A 26,196-nucleotide genomic window follows, 5' to 3' on the forward strand; every position below is an offset into this window, starting at 1 on the left:
CAACTCTCACACACATACTTACATAGCCATCCAGTCCCCAGTTGTCATTTTCAAACTTGCTTACAAAAATATCCATTGGAACTTTAATCTGAAAAGCTTTCAGAAGTAAATGGGCTTCCTCCTTCTTGTAAACTCCTGCATAAAAATCAGTCAGTTATTCTTTCACCAGAAGAAATCACAAGAGTTTAAGACTCATCATTTGATTTGGAATATGGCATAAAGATGACAATCAAGCAATTAAAAAAAATACAAACATTGATTTCAGTACTTCTGTTTTGGTTATGACCACTTTTTTTTATGAAAGTCATTTTCTGTTTTGACTAGAAAAAATCCATTTACTAAGTACAACTTACCTACCCCAGAGAAAGAACAAAGGTAATATTTATTGCACTCTGCTAATTAAAAAAATATCTAACCTTTTTATTGCCTGTACTTTTAATGGAATAAGATCAATCTTCCTCTTATAGTAATGCAAACAAGTGCAAACCTAAATCCCACTCGTTCAGATTAGAAAAGCAAATCTGTAGTGCTTCAGGAATCCGCTCCAGTGGCAGAACGTGAGATGGAAGCAAATCCTCACTATGAGTCAAGGAAGAAGATGGGACACATAAGGGCATAAGTGTAGCCGGTGCCCATGCCCAGCAAGCTCATGTGGCTTCAAGGTCAATCCGCTATGACAGCTGACAGTACTCGGTGGGAGCATGAGGAGCTGTCTGTCTTTCTGTCTGCACTCACTACCTATTCGTCTCCAGTTTTCCTTCCTCTTGTCCTTTCTTGTCCACGCCCCAAATCGGAATTTTTTTTCCAAAGCTACATATTTAAATATCTTTTACAAAACAAATTTATCACCTTCAATGTACTCTCCATTATACTTAATACATTTGTCAAATCTGAGATTCCATTCTTGGAAACATCAAGAATCAACTTAATAACAAAAGCTTTTTTTTTTAGTAGTAGTAAACAATGTTCATAATACAAATCCTTACATCATCAAACTGAATTTAGGATGAAAAATATAAATATTTTAAAAGCGTTAAGACAGTTTCTGGCATCTAAATCACAAAAAACACATTTTATGTTATGAATTATGGAATAAATAAATAACTCATGAGGTTGACTACAATTAATAAAGATTATCAAAAGAATAAACTGTGCAGAGGTTTTTTTTGGTCTCAGATCTATGATTTGATGTGCTATAATCATAATCTTGAGAAAATCAATGTGGTTTCTCCACTGGTCTCATATGCTTTGAAATAAGACCATAATGTCTACCATGGTCATTGAAATTGTGCAATAAGATGAAAAACTGCAAAGACAAGCACTAAATATAGCCGAAATAAGTAGGTAACACATATTTGATCCATTGTCTGTGATTGGATAATGTGTTTTATTCAGCTACATGATGCATTTAGAAACTATGTCAGGACCTACCTGTCAACTTCAGCTCCACGTGAGCAGCTTCCCGGAAGGTTGCATTGACCTTACTACTCGTTGCATTGAACCAGTCAACAGTGAGAGTTGCGGGTTGTCTTTTCCCTAAATATTCATAATATCCCTTCCACACGGAATTAATAAAAAATACATCTGAAGGAACTAGGCATAGGAAAAATAAAAAACAAAATAGAATATTAGCATAAACTCATTTAGATCTTTTCAAAGCTAGCCCAATGACAGATGAAAAATAATAATGATGAAAACAAGGACAACATTATAATGTCCCTTCATAGCATCGTGACATCAAATTAAATGCCTAGATGATTTTGGTCACATTTGTCCACATTTGATATGTTATAATAAGAATACTATAGGTGCCGAAGCATATTTATTTTTCACAGACCTGTAAGAATCAGTGGATCTGATGAGTAGATCCTATTAATGTTGAATTTTCTTTTTATGGCACTTAGTATTAATAAGTTGAATGGATTTATGAAATAATTTATGGTATTTCACTAGTTTCCAAGTGTACTTTTTGAAAGACATAGAGAAGGTTCAGAGGTACTGATTCATCAGATCTACTAGAAATCCCTTGCCCTAATGCAGCTTGAATTTCAAAGCTCCACTTTAATTAGATATACACAGTTTATACATATGTGAGATAAAGGTATAATAAAGAATAAGGTATTTTAAGAGTCCAAATACCAATCTACATCTTTCATTTCTTGAGGTACTTATTTTGTGAATAGAAAAAGAATTCCTTTCTTCATACTTATAAAAGAACAAAACAGCAGCAACAACAAATGAACTGTCATCGAGGCAATTCCGCCTCAAGTGATCCAATAGGACAAGGTGGAACAGCCACTGTGGATTTCTGAGGCTGTAAACTTTATGAGAGTAGAAAGCCTCGTCTTTCTCCAGCAGAGCTGCTAGTGGTTTTGAACTGCTAACTTTGCATTTAGCAGCGTGATATGTAAACCAGTACAGCACCAGGGCTCCATGGTGCTTGTCGTTGTGGTTGTCGTTGTTAGGTGCCACTGGGTCAGTTCTGACCCACAGCTACCTTATGCACAACAGGAGGAAACGCTGCTAGGTCCTGGGCCATCCTCACAATTGCCTCTATGTCATTTTCACGTATTCGTTGTGGAATAATGCTATAAATATGTAAGTATTCTTATCGTTTATATTATATATAAAATATATATTTTAAAGTTTCAGTATTAGAAAGAAGACTGGGTTCAATGATCTAAAATGTCTTTTCTATACGTCCTTTAAATTCATAAGTAAAAGCTGTACTACTTTTTAAAATACATTTTATCCGATATGAACATTTTTGCAAAGGTTTTTTACATGTTCTTTCTTAAGCACACTGCTTATGAAAATAAACAATTTTTCACATTTCTGCTGATAAATAAGCATAAATACAAATGCTGACATTTTAAGATGTTAATCCAAAAATGAAATACGAATTAAACCTCAAGGCTTTTCTTTGATTCGTGCTTCACAATGAATCAAACTATCTAATTAGGAAATGTCGACCAGTAGTAGAACTACTCATTCTAAACATATTGAGTTGCGGGGCAGAAAAAAAGGTAACTTTTCTTTATACGTGTTTTTTCTTTGAAAACTCATTTATGGTCACTAATAATGAACACAAACACAGTTCACAACTTTCTTGTTTCCGTCGTCCCAATGTACCACATTTCTGACTTTTAGACAAGCTAAGCTTACAGAATTTGCATCAGAACCGGTAAAGATGGTAGAGTGTAAGAGTTTCCTATAGATTACAGTAGATACGATTACCTGAAGATAATGATAAATAAGATAAAAACCTTAGATATTACCATAAGCACCTAATGCATTTTATATAAATGCCTCAAAACACTTCTACCCATTTATCAGCAGGATTACACAGCACTTTCAAGTCACAACCCTGAAAGATACTGATTTTTTCCAGTTAGCAAAATATCTTTAAAATAGCACTAAAATTGTTTTCCCTAATAGGAATCCTTGCTCTGAGTGGAAGATATTAATGAATTATTAAAGCTGTTAAGTTAGTCATCAGTTGTTTCAAGGATGGAAAATGACTGGGTGAATAGGATAAGGTATAAGACATAAGATAGAAGAAGTGTGTTTGTATTCAAATAAAATTACTAGTGAAGAGGTAGGGATTATCTTTTTTGCGTTTTCTGTCATTTGACTTGCTGACTGGAGTGTAACGCAACAACCAAACAGTTTAGAATGCAGCATCTTTATAACAAACTATATTGAATTAGCATTGCTCTTCAATAAGAATAAGAAAAGAGAGCAAGATAAGAATGTGTACACCTTCAAACGGAGTGTTCATCTACTTCACTATAGTGAACAAGAAGTAGGTAAATAAAATAAAAATAAACCAACTCAAACAACTACAAAGACTGTATTTGCTTCCATAGAAGAAGGTGTTATTTGGAAAAAGTGCATTGATTTCTGTAAGTGACATTGTTTTTAAATGGTAGGGAAAATCTTAATAAAAGGATAATTTTTATACTTAATGGTACATATGAAAGAAATTGTTCCAAACCTATTGGGGAATACTGCTTTGTTTATGAATTAAATATGTAACAATATATAATGATTCAATAGAACTTTGGGTACTTATTCCATACTTGATATTAGAATAGTTTATCAGATTAGAAGTAATGTCAAAAAAACTAGTCAAAATACTAGTAGCATTACCATATATAAACCATAAAGTTACTATAAAATATTTAAATGTTTTAAAAGTTGTTTTACTTATGTTTTCTTTTAAAAGATTCTATCACATTAATATACTTTGGGCACATATTTCCTTATTAAAATATCGTTAAATTTTGTAACAAATTATTCTACATGATTTGTAATGAAAACCTTCTTTAGGAATTAGAACTGCAACTTTCTGATTTTCTGTGTAATCCATTTAGTGAGACAACATTTATAAATAGATTTTTAAAGGCTATTAATAGTTTAGGAGACCAAACACTACCTGAACAATCGAGAAATGTGGGGGGAAGGAGAAGACTGAATTGTTCAATTTAACAAGTTATGTTTTCAGAATCTAGACTCATCTTGCCCAGTTTAGCTCTCTCCTTTGGAGGACTGAATCGCAACCCTCTTTATAAGGCTCTCCATCATGTCACCTTGCCTTATGCACAGTTCTCTCCATTTCTGTCTGCAAAATGTCTGAGATACCCTTGAATAAAGATGTCTGGTAACACCAAAGCTTGCCTTTTTTCATTGAAGCATTGCCTTTTCATTACCAAACCACTTGTTTTAAAAGAAATAGGCAACTGAATTGTTGGCAGGTGTTTAAAATAATTGAAACCTTTATGTTTTCATGAAATCATGGAATCAAAAATTAAAAATGTTAAAAATTGCTTCACTGTGCAAAGCATCATTGAGAACAAATCACTTTATTTGATTCACATCTGTAACTGCTCTGGCATACAAACCTGGGGCTTTAGTGACGGTCTCATTAACTTCTCTCACTCCTTTACCTTCAAGGAAAAAGACAAATGATCATTTTCAAAAACATTTATTTTTGAATGTTGAAAAATGTTAAATTGAAGCAATTTTCCTTCTCCAGATTTTCTAACCGCACAAAAATTATGAATATCTTATACTTATGCATTTTAAACCCATATATCGCTGGTAAGATATCCGTTGTGCTTGTGGGAAAACTGAGTTCAATTGTTAAAAATAAATGCCTGTCTACACTGACGTCTTCCATTCAGAGTGCTACAACAGAGAGCCTTGTAAATGAGGGTGGCTTACATTAATTCTCCTTCATTGTATTAAACATAAACGGGCCCAAACGGAAAATAACATACAAAAGAACTAATATTTTATAATATCTCTGAATTATCCAATCCCTTATCCAAATCCATAAATGTGTACAATAATATTAAATAATATAAATGTATTTCCCTTCTAGAGTGTCTATTTTGGTCGATCAAGTTGTATTCATCTATTTCTGAAAATGAAAGACAAGGGAAATTTAAATCTCTTAAAAAGAGCTCACTTAAATGCTGTAATTAGGTTCCAGAAAACTAAAACCTAAGTCACTGATTTTATTAAACTTAAATATTTTGTTAATGTGGTTTTTGACTGATGTATATAGACACCTATGCTTGGTGAAACCTAGGAGGTTATTTACCATCAAATCTGAACCAAAATTATTACTCTCATGTGTAAACATGCAAATTTTTGAGTAATTAGTACATCATTCCTCGCTAACTTCTTGTGCAATTTTTAAAAATAGAACCAATGTTAAGAATACACTGACTCAAATTCCCCAATCGAATTGCTAGTGTTCTTATATAATTAAACTTTGAGACAGTTAAACTTATATATTCTGAAATACTTGGTGATGTTTATTCATTTTCACTTATAGAGACACGTTTTCATGAAAATATATTATATATTAATTTCATTATAACACAAATGATATTTCTCAACCAAATAGCCCCCCCCTTTTGTTTAAGATGTAATAAATTAATGATAAAATGTATGTATCATCACAGCCTCTGACATGGTGTTGTCAAACACTTGCAACACCCGCATTCACACACACACACAGATACAGGCTAACAAACAATAAGTCCATATTGAAGCAGGCCGACTAACATCCTTGCACGATGCTGGCTACTTATGAAACCTGGAAACTAGTCTGGTGGGAGTTGGATACTTGTGTTTTGCTGTTGGGAAAGGCCACTTCCTGATGGAGGACTTACTTTTACAAACAGGTGACTTTCCCGTCCATTTCATATCTGCTTGACACGTCCTGTGTTCAGACCCACCGGCAAGGAAAAATCCTGGGTGGCAGGTGTACACTAAGGTGTAACCAAACGTAGGAAGATCAATTGCTCTCACGTCTGCGTGGGCTGGGGTTTCTGGCTGTCTACAAGCATGAGCTGAAATGATATTTATTCCATCAGGAAACAGTGAAACTTATTCACTACAAAAGTCACTATTTATATATAAATAATTTAAAGAAAGCAAAGGGTTTCAAAATGAATATGAAAGTAGTCTAGGATTTAAAGAAAGAGAACAGAGTAGCTTTAAATATCTTCAATATGCCACACGTCTGCAACTTTCAGCATAAGAAATACTTGGTATTTGCACTCTCTTTCTGTTTAATCCTGGATGTCTGTAAACCTACTTATATATTGAACTATCTAATTTTGAATAGAAAATTAGTGGAGAGAGGATAGTTTTAAAATAAACAAATCTCTTCTGTTATACTATTATTACAAATATTTTAAATTTCTTTAAAGACAAATTCTAAACACATACAGACATATGCTCAGAAATATGATTTACTTTTCGTCTGATGATGACTGGTACCTTTATTGATTAGATAAATGAATAGTTAACTTTGATTGATAAACTTTTAAAACACTTTCTATACCATTCTACTTCTTTATGTTTACCATAGAGGGAGAGTCAAGCATGAAGATATTATATTTCACTAAAATGAAAAGGGATAATATATGAACATAGAGGTCAATATCCATTTCTAGATTGACATGATTTAGTTACAAAGTATAATTTTATCCTTACATAACTGTTTATGTATTGACCCAAATATACTTCAAAAATATAGTAAGAGCATTTAAAATTTTTCTATTTATACTTTGATATACTAAGTGACCCAATTTAGTCTCTTTTTAACAAACTAATATAAACATGCAGTGGCAGAGACAAATACGTTGTCTGTCTCTGAAGGCTCTGTTAACTATAGTTCAAGGCAATCGTTCTCAGATTATTCCATGCCTCAGAATCCCCCGAGGCCTTTCTGAAACAGAGATTGGTGCTTCTCGCACCCACCCCATTGTGTTTGATGAGGTAGATCTGGGCTGGGGTTTGAACATTTTCTTTCCTGTCTACCTCCTAAGTGATACTGACACTGCTGGTTTTAGGGCATCCATGCTGAGAGCTATTCGTTCAGGAAATTAAAAACAAACATTAGTAAAACAATTCCTCAATATTTTCTGGCAGGACTTTTTCAGTATTCAAAATGAGTAACTTCTTCCTGGCTGTCCTGGAAGAAATTATACTTACGTATACATTCAGTTTGTATTCCACTCCATGTTAAATTTGCAAGGCAAGTTCTGGTTGTTGAACCTTGGATATGATAACCTTTTCTGCATCTGAAAAATACTGTGCTTCCAACCTACAAGGTAATGCCAATAGTAGAAGAAATTTTTTTTAAAAACTCAATATAACTAATGTTTTAAAGCAGATTCCAGGGCAAGGATATGCCAGTAAATTTTCACATTAATATCAAACCATGGTTAGAATTAATGTACATGTTTAAGTTTAATGTGAAAGCTTTACATACCATTTAGATTATTAGATACATAGTGTAAAATCTTCAATACAGTAAATGGTAATGTTGTGGGAGCCTGCTGATTTGGATAAGGGGGAAAGTTGTGCCTTTCTCCCCCGGGAAGGATTTCACAGCTTTGGAAACCTCGAGGGACAGGGCTATCCTAGTGGGCTGCTGTGAGTTGGAATTGCCAGGAGGACAGTTTTTACTTCGGTCATGAACGTGTCATTTTGTCTTTAACTTCAAGAGTGTTTTCGGCTACTCAACCTAAGCAAATACCAATTCTTGCCTTTTTTGAGATTCATCCAGATGAATTTGTATTCCCGGTGTTTCAATTATATGATTATTTATTGCTACCTCAATGCCTGGCACACCTTCGCCTCCAAATCTTTACCACTCCTTCCTACGTAATTCTTGATACATATCTGGACTTTACTTCCTCTGAGATTTATTTGTCTGATCTTCCAAGAATGAACCATGTGTTGTTTTGTTGTATTCCCCCTTCATGAAATGTTAATTGTGTCTTTTGATAACATGTGCCAACAGCATCTCTGATTTTGAAAGTTGTATTGGCCTATACCTCACATGTCATATAAATCAGTCGTTCAATCATATTAAGAGTAGCACAATCAGAATTGACCCTACAGCAGTGGGCATGCTCATTTTACCTGGTCTGTAATATTGCTAGATCATGGAACCCTGTTGAAGTAAATTTGGACATAGATCTCAGGTATCCAGAGAATCCGGATAAAGATGTACTTGGATTCAAATCTTTGTAATATTCCCTTATATGATTGTAATAATTTTTAGTCACCAAGTCTTCTAATTCCAATGTCTTCTGTTTTACTAACTTAATTTTGCTATAAACTCTTAAAAAAAAAAAAAGAGTAGCAAAATCACACCATCACCGCCATCAACTTTGGAGCGGTTCCTTCTCTGCTGTACCCATGGTTATTAGCTCCCTAATTCCCCATCACCCCTCCAAGAAACCATTGATTCGGTGACTGCCTATATAGATTTACCTGTCCTAGATTTCATATATAGAAAAACATACAAAAATAAATGAAACACAACAATTAAAAAGTAATTCAGAGAAAAATCTCAATCTAAAAGAAAGTAGAAAAATGTAAAACTAGGACAAAGTTAAAATGGGTCAGAAGGGAGAACAATTGTTCAATTTTAACCTAATTCCATCTGCAACAATATGCTGCCCAAGGCACTCTGTGTGATAAGACGATACTTAACCCAGATCTGTGGTCACTGGCGATTCACCGGAGGCTTAATCCACATGTATTTCCCCATCAATGTGTTTTTTTCTCACCAATTTAACTGGAATGACCTTGAAGGAGGTAATCTCAATGATGGGGCTATACACACACACACACATTCATATATATGTGTATGTGTATATTTTCCCCATAAATAATGAGTTATGGGTGTGTGTTGGAGAACACCAACATCTCCCATGATTACTTACACTTCTGGAACATGTGGTTAGGGAATGGGGAAATAGAAATGAGAAAGGGGAAAACAGGTACAGAAAGAGAGATGCTTTAGGTCTAGAAGTCAGAAATGCACTGCATTTTTGTTTGGGAGAACATCTCTTCATAAGGCTTTAATTATGCGTGTACTTTAAAAATATTGAATAAGAATTCAAAGATGTGATAGCAATCTTAACCCTTGCTATGAAGATTTAAATTACTTAATTCCCCTATGTTTGTTTTCCATAGAGGTTGGCCCTATCTTCCTAATTAGGATTCTAAGAAGAAATATTTTGAGGATAATATATGGAAATTACACACTGGCAAGTGGTGCACAATAAATATAATAGTTTCTTGACTCATATATGAAAAACATAAATTAAAATTCCTTAATGTGGTAGAATGAAATTTTTTACTATGACTCGTCACCCATTTCCCCCACCACTTGCCCATCAGTGTGTCAGACTGTGTGTTGCCTGCGTATGATGAGGAGAACTATGTCACTGGTATTGAACTACCAGCAGGGTCACCCTTCAAAGGGAACAAGTTTCCGCAGAGCTCCCAGACCAAAAACAGACTACAAATCAGGAATCGACTTTCAACTTTGAAAAATCAGTCACAAGGACATTTCCAGACAGTGAAAACCTCATGAATAGCAGCAGAACCTTGTCAAAGATGAAGCTAGCATAGGAAGCCCTCAAGTCAGAAGGCAGTCAAGATACAACCGCGGAAGAGCTGCCTTCTCAAAGTGGAGCCGCCATAAGGAGGTGGATGGATCACAGCCCTTGGCAGTGAAGCCTTCAGAACGATATTTGCTAATGGGGCACAACTCAAAGTGAGGTGAAACAGCTGCAAACTCTATTGAAAGTGGAACTTGATATGTAAGAAGTATGAATCTAGGAAAATTGGAAGTACGAAAAAATGAAATGGAAATATATGCCTATAAGCCAATAACACTATTTTTAAAAATGGGTGAAAGATATGAATAGAAAATTCACTTAGATTGGTATCCAGTCAGCCAACAATCACATGAAGAAATCATTGAGCTCATTAGCTTTAAGAGAAATACAAATTAAAACAATGGTGAGATGATCACTTTATACCACCACTAATGGCAAAATTTTAAAAAACTCACAAAATAAAAGATGCTAAATAGGTTGTGGAAAGGTTGGTAGTGGTAGTAGGACTGCAGAATTGTACAGCCACTGTGAGGAAAAGTATGGTACCTCCTTAAATAAAATAGAAATTCTATAGAACCTTACAATCTCAATGTGACATTATTCCCAAAAAGTAAAGAACAGAACACAAACCAATATGTGCACACCGATGGCCACTGCAGCAGTTATTTGGAAACAAGCTGTCTATAGAGGAATAGCTGAATAAACTCTGGTACATGTACACACAATGGAAGAGTATGTATCTCTTAAAAAATAATGAAATCCTCAAGCACCTCAATGCATTCACAAATTTAGAAGACTTTATGCTCAGCAAAATTATTCAGTCTTATAAAGACAAATACTTTATAACACCATTAATATTTTTTAATTAAAAGATCATTTTATTGGGGGCTCTCATGGCTCTTTTTTTGCTAATTGAACAGGTCTATTTATTTATTTATTTTTAATCATTTTATTAGGGGCTCATATAACTCTTATCACAATCCATACACACATCAATTGTGTAAAGCACATTTGTACATTCATTGCCCTCATCATTCTCAAAACATTTCCTCTCCACATAAACCCCCGGCATTAGGTCCTCATATTCCCCCTCCCTCCCTGCTCCCCCATCCCTCATGAGCCTCCTTCACCCACTTTTTGGTTGTCCGTCCCCCAGGGAGGAGGTCACATATAGTTCCTTGTAATCGGTTCCCTCTTTCCTACCCACTTTCCCTCTACCCTCCCTGTTTTGCCACTCACACCACTGGTCCTGCAGGGATCATCCGTCCTGGATTCCCTGAATTTCAGTTCCTATCTGTACCAGTGTACCTCCTCTGGTCTAGCCAGACTTGCAAGGTAGAATTCGAGTCATGGTAGTGGGAGTGGGGAGGAAACATTTAGGAACTAGAGGAAAGTTGTATTTTTCATCGTTGTTACATCGCACCCTGACTGGCTCATCTCCTCCCCGAGACCCCTCTGTAAAGGGATCTCCAGTGGCCTACTAATGGGCTTTGGGTATTATTATAAAGGAAAAATATTTTTAAAATATTTTCACACAAAAAAGTAGCAGACTTTTCAATCTGTGGCAAGGGTGTAGGAAGAGGGAATGGAGAAGGAAAAGAAATGAAAGGAAGGAGGTAAAGGGGGGAAAAAAGAAAAAAAATTGAAATGGAATACAAATACAGATTGATAGCCAAGTCAATAGTGAGATGAAATTGACTTTTATTGACCATTTAGAAACAAATAATCATATTTGATAGAAATAAAGAAATATCTTATAAGAGAATTTTGCAAAACCAAATAATCATATGGTTTCCTGTGATAGGGATGAGAGATTCTAGAGGGATGATGCCGTATTAATCATCAAATTGGAAATTTCAAGACCATTTTTGAAGTGAAATGCTGTCCATGCTAGGATAATATCTGTCCACATACAAAGAAATTTAGTTAGTGCAACTAGTATTCAACTTTATGCACTAACCACTAAAGATAAGGATAAAAAAAAAAGAAGAGCTCTACTCACATTTTCAGGCTGAGGTTGATCAAACATGCAATCAGGATGCATTGATAGGTTTTGGTGATTTGAATACAAAGATTGATAACAAAGTGGAAAGAATTGTAGGTGAAAATATAGACTTGGTGTTAGAAATGAAGAAATACCTCATAAATGAATATTGTAAGATCAATGACTTCTTTATCACAAATACCTTTCCTCAACAATAGAACAGCTAAAACCAGGCTAGGGCTGGCGATAGAACAGACTGTCAATTTGCATATGTAAGTTCGGGTGGAAACTGACAAAAATGAAAATAAGTTTATAAGAACCACAATACAACCTTGAGTCTATTCCATCTGAAATTTGAGAAGTCTTATGAATAGATTTGATGCATTGAACACTAATGACAAAATCTGATGAGCTCTGGGCCGATGTCAAGAATATCATACATGAAGAAAGAAAAAGCTCATTAAAAATCACAAAAAAGAGGGAGAGATCAAAGTGATGTCAGAAGACACTTTGAAACTTGCTCTTTCTCATAGAGTAGCTACGGCAAAGGGAAAAGCTGAACAGAAAATTTCAAAAGGCAGCTGTAGACGACAAAGTAAAATATTTTAATGACATGTTCATAGGCCTAGAGGTAGAAACCAAGAGGAAGAACTTGCTAAACACATTTAAAATGAAAGAATCAAAGAAAAATTCAAGCCTCCAGTTAAAACATTGAAAGATTCTATGGAAAAAAATCTGGAATATCTTATAATAAATGAAGCCACTATTCCATAAAGAATTAGTTGACATTGAATCGTTTCAAGAAGTAGCATATGAACAAGAACCAATAGTAATGAAGGATGAAGTTCAAGTTGCACTGAAAGCATTAGCCAAAACCAAGATTTCTGGAATTGATGGAATACCAATTGACATGTTTCAACAAGCTGGTGAAGCATTGGAAGCACTGACTTGACTATAAAGAGAAATTTGGAAGACAGCTACTGGAAGAGATCCACATATGCATCCATTCTAAAGAAAGGTGACCCAACATAATGCTCAATTATAAAACAATATCATCGATATCTCGTGCAAGTAAAATTTTTCTGAAGCTCATCCAACAGCTTTAATACCAACACATTGACAGGAGCTGCCAGAACTTCACGCTGGATTGAGCAGAGGACATGGAACAAGGCATATCGTTGCTGATATCTGATGGATCTTGGCTTAAAGCAGGGAATGCCAGTAAATGTTTACTTGTGCTTTATTGACAATGCCAAGGCATTCAACTTTGTGGATCATAGGAAACTATGGAAACCCTTGAGAAGAATGGGAATTACAGAACCCTTCATTTTGCTCATGTGGAACTTGAACATGGATCAAGAGGTAGTTGTGGGAAGAGAACAAGAGGATACTGTATGTTTTAAAATTAAGGAAATTTTTTGACAGGACTGTATCCTCTCATTCTAATTACTCAATCTATATATTGAACAAAAATTAAAAATCTGGATTATATGAAGAAAAATGTGATGTCACTATTGAAAAAAGAGTTATTAACAACTTGTAATATGCAGATCACACAACCTTGCTTACTGGAAATGAGTACCTCAGGCACTTGCTAATGAAGATCAAGGATTGCAGCCTTCAGTATGGATTACAACTCAAGGTAAAACAGACCAAAACCCGCACAAGTGAACCAATAAGTATCATCATGATAAACTGAGGAAAGATTAAGGTTGTTAAGGATTCCATCTTGCGTGTATCTATAATTAATGCTCACAGAAGCAGCAGTCAAGAGATCAAATGACACACTGCCTTGAGTAAATCTACTTCACAAGGCCTCTTTAAAATGTTGAAAAGCAAGAATGTTACGGTGAGGACTAAGGTAGCCCTTACTCAAGCCTGGGGATTTTCCATTGCTTCGTATGTTTGTGAAAGTCGGACACTGAATAAGGATAACTGAAGCAAAATGGATGGATCTGAACTGCAGTTGAACTATGCATCTGAACTATGGAAGAATGTTGAAAGGACCGTGGACAGCCCACAGATCTGTCTTAAAGGAAATACAGGCAAGGATAGTAATAGTTGGTCCCAAATAACTTGGCCATGTCACCCAGAGAAACCAGTCCCTGGAGCAAACCTCATGCTTGGTGGAGCGGTGGGCGGGGAGACGAGAAAGGCGCTCTAGAACATGGATGGAGACAGTGGCTGCCTCAGTGGGCGTGGTACAGGACCAATAGTCAGGATGGCACAGGCCAGTGTAATAGTTCACTCTGTTGTGCATAACAGAGTCACCTGACAACAATAAGGCACTTAACAACAACAACAACAGTAACATGACAAAAAGGATTTGCCTCAAGCTTAAAGCTTTATGGGACGTAAAATAAAATATATTTTATATGAATTTATCTAACATATTCCCGTGAGAATATTCTTTACAGATGGGTAACTTAAGGGTTATGAGAACCCAAACTCAAAGTTTGAACCAGGAAAATGGGAATAATTTTACTTTCAAGTGAAATGGAATATGATTAAGGAAAAATATTTTTACTCCAAAACAGTAGGACTGCAGGGAGAAGAATGGGGACTTGTAGGAGGCATGCCTTTTGGTCACAACTATTCAGGATTAACAGGGTATAAGTGCAGTTAGGTGATCCCTGAAAGAAAAAGGGCTTGGACTGATGAATTATAACGAGTCCTGCTCGCTATTGAACAGAGAGATAGCCAGCTACTCTTGGTCAGGGTATCAATGGGACTTGCAACTATTTGTATGGTCCTTCATTATCATCCCCACCCTCACCTTTTCTCTTTATCTTTTGGTATCTATCTATATGATACGCAGGATAAGCAATCCCAAGGAGACATCCATAGGACCCACAGCTGGGGATGGGTGAGGGATGGAATGGGAGAGGAGAAGGCAGGGGGAGGGGAGCAATGAGCCAATAACAACAAGGATAGGGGAATAGCAAGGGTCCTAAAATTGAGGAGGGTGCAGACAGACTTTGGGCCTCTACTTAAATCTTACCTCGGTACAAGAACTATTTGTTCTAATAATGTAGCACTGTACCACACTCACCTTCCCAACATGATCACTGAAGAAAACATGGATGCATAAGCAAATGTGGTGAAGAGAGGTGATGATCCCTGGCTATTAAAAGACTTAGTGTCTGGGGTCTTACAGGTTTGAAGTTAAACAAGTAGCCATGTAGCAGGAAAACAACACATCCCACATAGAAGAAGCACACCAGCCAGTGTGATCATAAGGTGTTGACGGTAATAGGTATTAGAGTGCAAAAGCATGCAATCAACTTGATGTGAAGGAGCATGGACAAAGTGGACAACCAAATCCCACATGGAAGATAATTGGACATCCCCTCATAGAAGGGCCACATGAAGGGATGATAAATCTAGAGAGCTGCGTAGCACTGATGAAACACATAACTACCCTCTTGTTCTTTAATAGTCACTCCCCTTAATAGTATGGTCTCTGTTTCACGTCATTAATCTTGTTAGACCTGCACATGTTCATTTGTATAATTAAGAGTGCTTGGTATGTGAAAGCCAAGATAGCTAACACTTCAGAAACAGTAATGGGAGTAATGATTCTGTGAGAGTATAGGAAGAGAGGAAGGGGAAGGGGGGGAGGGGAAACTGATAGCAATGATGATTGTATAACCCCAATTAGGGTAAAAAATAACAGAATTTCAGGTGAATAGATACATTAGATAGTATAAGATATGGCAAATAATAATAAAATAATCTATAATATAATAACAAGGGTGTCTGGGGTATAGAGTAGAAAGGAAGGGATAAAGGGGAGCTGATATCAAAGAGTTCAATAAGAAAGAAAATGTACTGAAACGGATTATGGTAGCATTTGTATGATTATGCTTGATCTAATTGAAATATGCACTGTTGCAATATGTAAGAGCTCCTGTTTAAAACTTTTTTTAATATATAATGAAAAAACATAGTGGAAAAATCTAGCCTTAATTTACATATTTAATTTTGGTTTCTAAAGTCAAATAATCAAAGAACTATTGCATCACTTGATTAAAATGTTTAATGCATTTGACTTTATACTATTATATTTGGATATTTCTCCAATTCAGACTGAAGTATTAATGTCCTTTCTATTTAAAAGTAAAATACATATTCAAAATGATGTTCAGTCTGCTCATAATTCAAAAATTTTAGAGAACTTATGGAGAATATATAAAAAACAAGTGTAGCCTGTAACTCTTACATACATTTTCTTCTACAGTTTTCCCTCTAGTATTTAATCTTATCTGTGAATTCCATTTATCTATCAAATGGTGTATTTTAGTGACATACTGTTACCATCTATGAATTGTTATGTTCTGTGGACAAAATAATACAGAAATGTATAAGTTAAAAAAATTAAGACAGTAATTGCTACTATGAACTCAGGTGCACAGTTATCTCTTTTTCAACCATGAAAAACATGTAAAAAATTCTTCATTTTGTGTATCTTTATTTGGGCAAATAATAGCATGGATAAGATATAGTATGTACAGTAACAACTTCACAAATATATTTAAGTATCACTTTCATTTATACCTAAAGAAAGATATAATGGCATGTGAGTACCTCATATCCTCTAGAGCTGTTCTGTACCCCAAACTGAGGGGTGCCAGGGTCTGGACAGTTGTTATGAGAAGGATCTGAAATTCACAATGAAGAATGAAGGTCAGGTCTGGTTATCATTTTTTACAATCTTAATTTTTCCTTAAATGTTTTAAGTACTTGACAAGATTTTTCTTTGATAAATGTGCACAATAGTTTGAAGGAATGTTAAAAATTATAAGTTGCTATTTTTATCTTTTCTTCAAAATTCTGTAGATTTTATTCTTTAACACTCCATCAAGTTCTAAATTGCTCTCTGTTTATTTATAAGACTCTGTTATTTATAAGAATAAGTGGAGTGACAAGAGTTGCACAGATGACTCCGTAGGACCTTTCGAGGGCAGCAACTCACAAAGGGAGTCTGAGCCTGGAGATATAGCCTGAAGACTGTGCGTGCACATGTAGACACGACGGGGGTAGTTTTGTTCTATCTATATTCTCAACCACAACAACAATATAAAATAAATTACTTTTAAATACAGAGAATGATATCTAATGATAGATGTGTGTCTCCTTTTCATTCTCTGGTTGAATTTTCTCCTATTGGTGACATTATATCATGAGAGAAAGACAGGTGTCTGCACCCATAAAAACGTACAGCCTCAGGGACGGACCCTTTATAGTGTCACTATGAGTCACAATCGACTGGAGAGCCGTGGGTTTGGGGGTTGACATGATATTGGTTGATTAATAATATATCCCATTCAGTAATATATTGTCATCTCTTTTAGTTATTCATTCCATGACACTGAAACATATGATTATTTTTCCTCAGTACGTCAAAATGAGAACTACCATATTCAGAATTTCAAAACAAGCATATAATAAACTAAGAGGTGATATGTTTTAAAAAGTAAGATGAGAAATCATGGGCTATTCTAGGTTTCTTATTAATTCCTCTGTCACTGTTAGTAGACAATCAAAATATGATTTTTTTCAGAAGTTGTTTTCAAGAGCAATTAACATTGCTCTTGAAAGAAAGAAGAAAAATATTTTTCATATAGATATATGTATCGAAAATCCCACTGTGTCCAAGCTGATTCTGACTTATAGCTTCTACACAGGTTTTCAGAGGCTGTAAATATCTACCGGAGCAAATAACTTCATCTTCCAGAGGTGAGTATTTGATAGCAATCAGTTGAACAGAATGACAGTGAACAGTCTATACTTAAAAATAAGGGTGTTTCAATCATTTCAAATATGATAGTTTTATGTGTATATATTCTAATTCCTTAGAAAATTATCTATAATAATAATTTATTAGAAATAGGCAGACCACTCATAGTAAAGTAAGATGAACAAAATAGAAAAATAAAATTTGAGTTTTCAAGGAGTGGGACAAGTGAAAGAATATTAAATGAAGGACTATTGTTTCCAGGATGCTAACACTGTGTCATCTGACAAATATAAATTCTATGTGTTTTCTTTCACTGAAGTGGAGATTTATTATACAAGTTAATGGTTTAAATCATATATACATGCTCTATTGCATTCAAAACGTCATTCTAGGTAGTATTCAAAGATCGTCAGACATGACTTCTCTGTGCAGCCGTGCAGCGCTCTTTTGTCCGTCTCTTCTCCCATTGATAATGACAAAGTGAGTGAAGTGGGAAAGTGATTGAATGAGTGCAGGCTAAGTACCTCGGGGAAGGCTAAAACAGACTAGTTTACTTCTGTAGTGATGGTTGTTTTAGAGAATCGCATAATAACATCTTCACTGAAGGTTTCTTTGTCATAAAAATAATGTCGTCAAAGCACCTTTACTCTTATGAGGTGGATGGCAAATGTCGAAAGTGAGGCAGGCAAACAAGGTCAAGTATCACTTTAACTTACTTCAAGTGTCTCTAAACTTACTTTGTACTGTTTAAAAGAGGTTGTAAGTCAGTTTTGCTGATTAGCGATCACACAAAGCATAGTTCTTTATATAGAATATTATCTATGAAAACTTTATTTCTGTAACCACAAACAGAGTTTTTAATAGCATGCCCTCATCACAAGATATGGCTGGGTGAGCATTAATAGTTACCAATGCATGTGGGCTGTATGCCACTCCATGTGCCATCAGCTTGGCAGATCCTTCTTGAAGAACCCACTAGTATAAATGGAGACTTGCATTGGAAGAAGACTTCGGATTGGTAGGTGAAACTTCTCCCATTAATTCGCCCCTCGGCAGGAGTGCCAGGATCTCCACAGAATAGAGCTACAGAAAACAAAGGATCTAAACAAAGACTAGGTACAACAAATAGGCAATATAAATTTACACATATCAGGCTTCCCTGGAGCAGGTAAACCTATTAAAACCCTGGTGGCATGGTGGTTACAGACTAGGCTGCTAACTGCAAGGTCAGCCATTCAAAACCAACAGCTGGTCCTTGGGAGACAGGCAGGGCTCTCTACTCACAGAAAGAATAATAGTCGCAGAAACCCACAGGGGTAGTTCTACCTGTCCTCTAGAGCCACTATGAATTGGCATCAATTCGATAGCAGTAAGTTGGTTGTTATTATTATCATTATACTAGTTCAACTAGCTTTTATTAACCCTGTGGGTTTAAACATTAAGCAAATATGAAACTAAACAGACTCTATCCCTGTGCAAAGCAATCTCAAGTTTAAACTTTCAAATGTTTTAATGCAGCTGTAAATTATACATTGCTAATTTCCTCAAATTATCAATGGGGGAGTCAAATATTCCAATAGAACTAGACGTCACCGATGGTTCCTTTCCTTAGGTTACGAGTGAGGGTGCACATATCTGTCCTATTGCCATCTTGTCATTAGCAGACCATGTTTTGCTGGAGCACTTACGGAGACACTGAGGAATCTCTCCCTTCCACACCCCACGACCTTCACAGGAGAGGATGGCCGAGTGAGACAGCTGGTAACCATCAACACAGCTGTAACTGATGCTGGAGCCCCAGTGGAAATCTGTCCCTTCCACTTTTCCATGCTGCACTTGAGGAGGTTGACTGCACATGACAGCTGTTTACAAAAATAAGCAAGATTAATTACCAAAGAACTTCTCTTACAATTGGACTCATCAAATTATTCACAATTTAACTTCACCTAAATTGCAAATTAATTTTTTATAGGGTGGTATTCCACTAAAAATTAAATTATTGAGAAAGACAGCAAGTCAAATTAATAAAACATTGTGTGAATATCATAATTAATTTAGATTAAAAATATAAAACCAATGTAAAATTAAAATATATCTCATTTTAAAAGAAATCAGGTCGAACCTAAAGCCCTCAATATACAAAAAGCTAAGAAGAGAAGAAATATTTTTATTTAATATGTGATTTTTTATGGTAGTTTCCGAGAATAAATCAAATCAGGATTTGGTCATAAAACATGTGTATACTATTTCAACTTTTCAATGATAATCATATTATAAGGATAGTAAACATTTCTTTATAGATATTTAATTCTTATTTATTTGAAAATTGCATATTATAATTTCCAAAAGCCAGAGTCTGTACAATCATTTGCTTCCTAAATTAAAAAAGAAGGAAAGTGTTCTTTAAATAGTGTAATCATTCTTACCCTCCTTTTCTGAGTTGTTCCTCCTTCATTGATATAAACTAAATGGCCTTAAGGTTCCTATTTAATCTTTTGAGCTTTTGTTGTCAATTTGATCCCGGAAAAACAATTCTTGAAAGAGCATAATACTAAAGGAAGATCTTTTTCACCAGTTAAGCCAAACTATTGTTCAGTTGAAGATGGTTGCAGGGGGTATTTTTGCTCAAGTTTTAGAGATTTTCTCAAAACAATAGTTCAGGAATCTATGTACTTTCATGGCTCCAGAAAACTAGAGTATATTAAAACTTGAAATCATTTCTATAATTTCACCCTTTTGATCATGATTCTTCTATGGATTCTTTGATCATAATGTTCATAAGTGACAAACTGCCGCTGTCCAATTCCCTAATGATGGAAAGGAGGCAATTACGCACACAGTCCACATGACCCCTGTGCCGACTCCTTTCTCCAGTGACAGAGGCCAAGTATTGTACTTTGGATGCCATCTTCCTGGATGTTTATATTGGAGGGAGTTTTCAAAAGGAGAATTTAGGTGGTGGATAAAGGAGCAGGGGAGTAATAATCATATGCATTATCTTAAGCATATTCATGCTTTGTCATGTGAGAAAGACACATAAAAACACAAAGAATCACACATATCTACTCAGCATATGGTAATTTTGACATTTATCATTACAATCATCTATTCATATATTCAATGTGTATTTCTTGTGAATGCACATGTGAGTCTGGGGTAAAAGGACTTTAGGCAGAGAAAATTATAATTGAAAGGTTAGCAGTCTGGGTCTACCTAAAGCTATAAAAGGACTGCTGATACATGTTCCTTCTCCAACAAGAAGGCAGAAAGTGTAGGCAGAGAAGAAACGTGTAGCTCTGATTATCTGAGGAAGGGGGAGTGGAATGGGCTGCATACACCTAGGAGGAAATCACGAAAGAGAATCCACAAGCAGCCATGGGAGAGTCTCTGATTCTCCACTCACATGCGTCAGCTGCTCTACCTTCAGCTGGGAGCAAACTCTCCTAGACCTATCCTCCCCCCAAACCAGTAACTCCTACACATCACAAAGTGATGAGAGGAAGGTGGAAACCCCTTGGTTCTCTACATCCTCCAGGTGAATGGGACAATGACTGAATCACATCTGAGGGACCCTGTTGTGGCCCTCCTTCCATAAGCACAATGCAGTGGTGACAGCCTGACCAAGGTACAAGCCAGGTAGCAATGAAGCACACAATGGGAAACAGTTAAACAAAAAAAGAGGGACTGAAATATCACAGGTTTTCCATGGCTGCCTCCTTGGTGCCCACAATGTCATGTACTTCTGATGTCAGAGGTTGGGACCATGTGACTCCAATAGAGGCCTTGACCTCCTGCACTGCCTGGGACAAAAATCAGCCTAGTGAATGATCTTGTTTGCTTCTTTTTTAAAAAATTATTTTATTGGGGGCTCGTACAATTCTTATCACAGTCCGTACATCCATCAATTGTGTCAAGCACATATGTACACCTGCTGCCCTCATCATTCTCAAAACATTTGCCCTGTACTTTAGCCCTTAATATCGGTTGCTCATTCCCCCTCCCTCCATTACTTTTCCTTCCTCCGTTCTTTTGTCTTGGTAAAATGCCAGCTGCAAGAAGGGAAAAATCTATCATTAATACCCATATTTCCTTCTTCCACAGAAGTCTGGCTGGGGGTCAGATGGGGGCCTGGGAAAAGGACCCTAATATAGGGCATAAAAACACTACTGAACATAATGCAAATCATACACACAGACTAAGACAAACCAGATGGCTGGGGCCACCAAAAATTAAGACACTTATGTATGTGCATGAAAAGACTTCATCAAATGAATAAAAAGAGAGCCCTTGGATTGGAAAAGAATGGAGCAAAGGTATATCAGACAAGACACCAAGCTCTAACCGCTATAGAAAACTGTAATATAGCTTCAAGAAAAAGACAACTAATTGATTGAAAAATAGGCATAGGAGATGACCACAAATGTAGTCAAAGAAGGCACGCAGATGAGCAACAAACATATGAGGAAATACTCAAGATCGCTATCACACGAGAGACACAACTTAAAAGAACGAGGAACCATCTTAGAGTGGCATTGATGGAAAAGTTCAAAAAACAGAAAATAAAAAATGTTCCGGAATCCCCATAGACTGCTGATGCATCTGCAAAAGTCTCCAAAGACTGGAAACTGGTAGAGAACTTCCTCAAACAACCGGAAATAAGAAACGCCATGTGGTCCAGCAACCCCTCTTCTGACTATCTAATTAGAGATGTTAAAGACAAGCATGCAAAGATGTATGCACGCCCAGGTTTATCACAGCACTGGTCACAAGAGCAAGAAGGTGGAAGCAAGCTGAATGCCCATCAGTGGAAAAATGGATAAATAACTTCGGTACATACACATAATGGCATACTATGCATCAATAGAGAAGAGTGATTAAACTATGAGGTATCTAACAGTATGAATGGACTTGGAGAACATTATGCTGAGTGAAATCAGTCGATCACAAAAGGATAGATATTGCATGAGACCTCTGTTAAAATGGAAAAACCGAGACAAAGGTTTTCACACTAAACAAAATAAATTTTGATGATTACAGGATTGGGGAGGGTTGGGAAGGGATGGTGGAGGTATCGGTTGGAGGGGAGAGAGGTGTTAACATGGGTGAAATGGAAGATAGTATTCTACAAGAAAGAGAAGATAAATCAAAGAGTAACAGGGCAAGCTATTGGAGGTTTATACAGAATCAATTATCTAAAATATACACCTCCACCTAGTTCACAATAAAAGTTTTACAAAAGAAAGGGGAAAAAACCCTGTAAAACAGTGTTACACCCTGACACACATGGATTTGCCATTTGTTGGAGTCAACTCTATGGCAACGGATGACTGGCAGGTATGATAAAGAGGAGTCTTTCCCATTGTCCCACATCTGTGCAAACCAATCATAAAGACCGTGGCACAAGAGATGCTCGGATTATAAGCATGCTCAGTCCTTAGATGATGTATTACTACCCAGCCTCACCCTCTCATCGCTCTAAAAATGAACCCACATGTTCTGCTTTGCTCCAGCGATCGGCCCTACACTCCCTGGAGTGCCCAAGTATGGGAAGCATGATTATTGTTTGCATTTGAGCTACTACAAAACATGATGGCACTAACATTTTCTATAATATTCCCTTTGACCTTACCTTTCTACATTTACTCTACTGTCCTGAAATTATGTTCATTGTCGCTAGGGTTAAAATTTTGACAAAGACACAGCAAAGCATAGCTTCTGTAAGTAATATGCCTGACTTTGAATACTGACTCCTGCATGTTCATTCTATATGAGCCTGAGCCAACCATTAAATCTCCCTATGTGCAATTTTCCAACCTGTAAATCTGAGATAAAGTAGTAGGCACATTAACATTTAATATTTGAAAATATATTTTTGAGCAATGATACCACAGAGAATGGTTGCTTGGAAATGTGAACATAATTTGAAATAAACATAATTCAATAAGGCTGTTATGCCTATAAGTAAGTTTCTAAGGTAATAGCACAGACCTTTGCAGACAGGCTTGCTCTGATTCCAGGTCCCGTCTTTAGTGCAATGGATAGTGGAGGCAGCAGCGGGTTCCATAAAGTAGCCAGGGTTACACTGATAGCCAACTGTCTTATTGAAGGTGAAATCACTCCCAAACTGAATGCCATTTGCCAGTGTACCTGGGTCACCACAACTTATAACTGATAAGTAGACAACATCAAAAAGAATCAGAAAAATACAACAGTTATTAGAAAGTGCATTAGTCGTGGCGTCTAGTCAAGTCACTCTCGCTGTGTTGTTATTTAAAGCAATTAAGTAATGAATTACTACGGTACAAACCTTATCTGGCATTTTTGCTGACCCATTGTCAGGAAGCTACATGTTTGCAATCACTTATTTCTATTCCTGTGGTGACAGTGATACAAGTTGCCACCCACTGTTTTAGTGTTCTTAACCAGGTATGGGAGGAGCCCTGGTTGGGAGATGGGCCACCTGTTGGGCGGTTAGCTACAAAGTCGGCAGTGCTAGCCCACAAGCCCTCTGCAGGAGGATTTCTGTTCCGTACACAGGTGCTGATTCCAAAATCCACGGGCAGTGGACTTCTACTCTGACCTCGGGGGCCGCTGAGTCAGACTTGACTCGATGTCAGTGAGTCTGACTGGGAAAGTGTGGTTGGTTAAACTTGGTAGAGTGTGTGATCAGACCCTACTGAGCCAGCCCAGAAGCATAGGCTGTGACCGAAAACCAAACATTGGTCCTGTTTATGTAACTAAGTGGTTGACATAGAGTGAAAACCTTGGCCTTATAAAAGCTCAGTATTACAGTGTCCAACCCAAATTAACTTCAAGTGTAAAAAGAAGGTGGGAAAAAAATTAAAGTACGTAATTCATAAATATGGTCATGATATCAGATATATGTTTTCTCCCATCTTCTTCTCTATGGCCTGAAATATTATTAAGATATTTAAAAAAACAAATTTGTGTTTCTCTCGACAGGTTTCCTGCGAGTACCAAGTCTACTATGAGAGTTACTAACTTGTGCAATCAGGAGCTGTCCCGGTCCAGGTCCCATTGGCTGTGCAGTGTCGAGTCATCAGCCCTGAGGTCTTGTAGCCCTCCCAGCAAGCATAGATGACGGAGCTGGAGAAGAGCACCCCATCGCTACTGAGGATCATGCCATTGGTGGGCGTGCCGGGATTGCCACAGGACATGGCTGTTAGTGAGACAAACGCAGTGGCACACCAGGATTAGTCAAATGACAAATACAAAAGAGCAAGAGTACTGATTTGAATAGACTGGATGCTTATCAACAATCCAAAGACATATTTTATAAAATATGCTACATATTTTTTCTAAGTGTCTCATACCATTGCTATTGATTAGTTACAAATATAAAATACAATTTTATAGTATCTTTTCTAAATTTCATTACTTTAAAACAAATTAAATGATCAGGTAAAATTTGGAGAATTTGAAAACATGTTACTTTGGGAATTAACTTTTTTTAATGCTCAGAGAGATAGAATTAAGGTGATTTTTTAGGATGTATGTAATAATAGCAATGACAAAAATAATTTTTGTTTCATGTGGTAGCTGTGTTTTATTTATTTATTTTAATCTAGGTATATCAGAATTAAGGCAGGTTCAGTTTGGAAATAAAGATACTTTAGCAACAGGAAAGACTACAATTTTTAAAGCTAACGGGAGCAGTGTTAATTTGCTTCACAGAATTGTACTTTGTACTTCTCTGCAGACAACCTTGCCGCCATGGACTTTGCCTCAGTTACTAATATCTATATTCAGGGTATCAATATTGTGTGCTTTTTAATCAGAACACAACACAAAAAGAAAGTTAAATTGCTTCTTGGTACATACCAACTTAGTGATTTCCATGGATGATGCTTTTTTTTTTTCTTTTGGTCTTTTCAACTTAAGACAATTAGTCCTAAATTTCTTATGCATTTTCTTTAGTGCTTCTACAATGGTGTAAAATAAGCAATAATATTTGTGTATATATGTGTGTGTGTGCACACACACACATACATGTAGTATGATCCTTGGTAGGATTTTAATAACAAGAATATATCATGATATCATTTCTGAGACTAAGCAATCTTGGAAAATATTCCTATTTAGTTATTTCACTTTAAAATCTAGCCATTTGAACAAGATTTTTTCTTAAAAAACAGAAAGAAAAGAGACTACAAACGTTACACTTCATATAAAAGTCATAAAAAAATGTCATTATAAAACAAGTTAGGACATTTCTTTTTATATTACACTGGAAACATACTTACACTCATATATAACTAGATCTTGTTTTTCACAGATAGAGCATGCATGCTGATCTTTTTCTATCTGTGCCCATGAGAGATATAATTTAGCAATTATAACCCTCTTTCCTAATCAATCTGAGTTTAGATTTACAAGCCTTTATAGCATACATCTTGCAGCAATTTCTTAGTTGGCATTTAAGATATGATGATATATTTACTAATCTGGAAATGGATTATGTTAAAGGTTTTCTAAAACATGGATGTTCTATAATAACTATAGTTTAA

General features: G+C 36.0%; 1 protein-coding gene across 1 annotated transcript in view; it reads right to left on the reverse strand.

Annotated features, from left to right (window-relative positions):
- CSMD1 (CUB and Sushi multiple domains 1) overlaps positions 1 to 26,196 on the reverse strand; it is a 2,262,799-nt gene that overhangs the window by 14,783 nt on the left and 2,221,820 nt on the right. The window contains exons 58-67 of the mRNA XM_045286696.1: positions 24,672 to 24,848; positions 23,657 to 23,836; positions 19,357 to 19,530; positions 18,578 to 18,751; positions 16,516 to 16,589; positions 7,516 to 7,627; positions 6,186 to 6,365; positions 4,905 to 4,949; positions 1,432 to 1,593; positions 23 to 135 (exon numbers count right to left, since the gene is read on the reverse strand). Of these exons, the coding sequence (XP_045142631.1) occupies positions 23 to 135; positions 1,432 to 1,593; positions 4,905 to 4,949; positions 6,186 to 6,365; positions 7,516 to 7,627; positions 16,516 to 16,589; positions 18,578 to 18,751; positions 19,357 to 19,530; positions 23,657 to 23,836; positions 24,672 to 24,848 (1,391 nt within the window). The remainder of the gene's footprint in view (positions 1 to 22; positions 136 to 1,431; positions 1,594 to 4,904; positions 4,950 to 6,185; positions 6,366 to 7,515; positions 7,628 to 16,515; positions 16,590 to 18,577; positions 18,752 to 19,356; positions 19,531 to 23,656; positions 23,837 to 24,671; positions 24,849 to 26,196) is intronic.

Source organism: Echinops telfairi, unplaced genomic scaffold (assembly GCF_000313985.2).
Source record: "Echinops telfairi isolate 266 unplaced genomic scaffold, ASM31398v2 ScPeMD7_9;HRSCAF=40, whole genome shotgun sequence".
NCBI classification, from domain to species: Eukaryota; Metazoa; Chordata; class Mammalia; order Afrosoricida; family Tenrecidae; genus Echinops; species Echinops telfairi.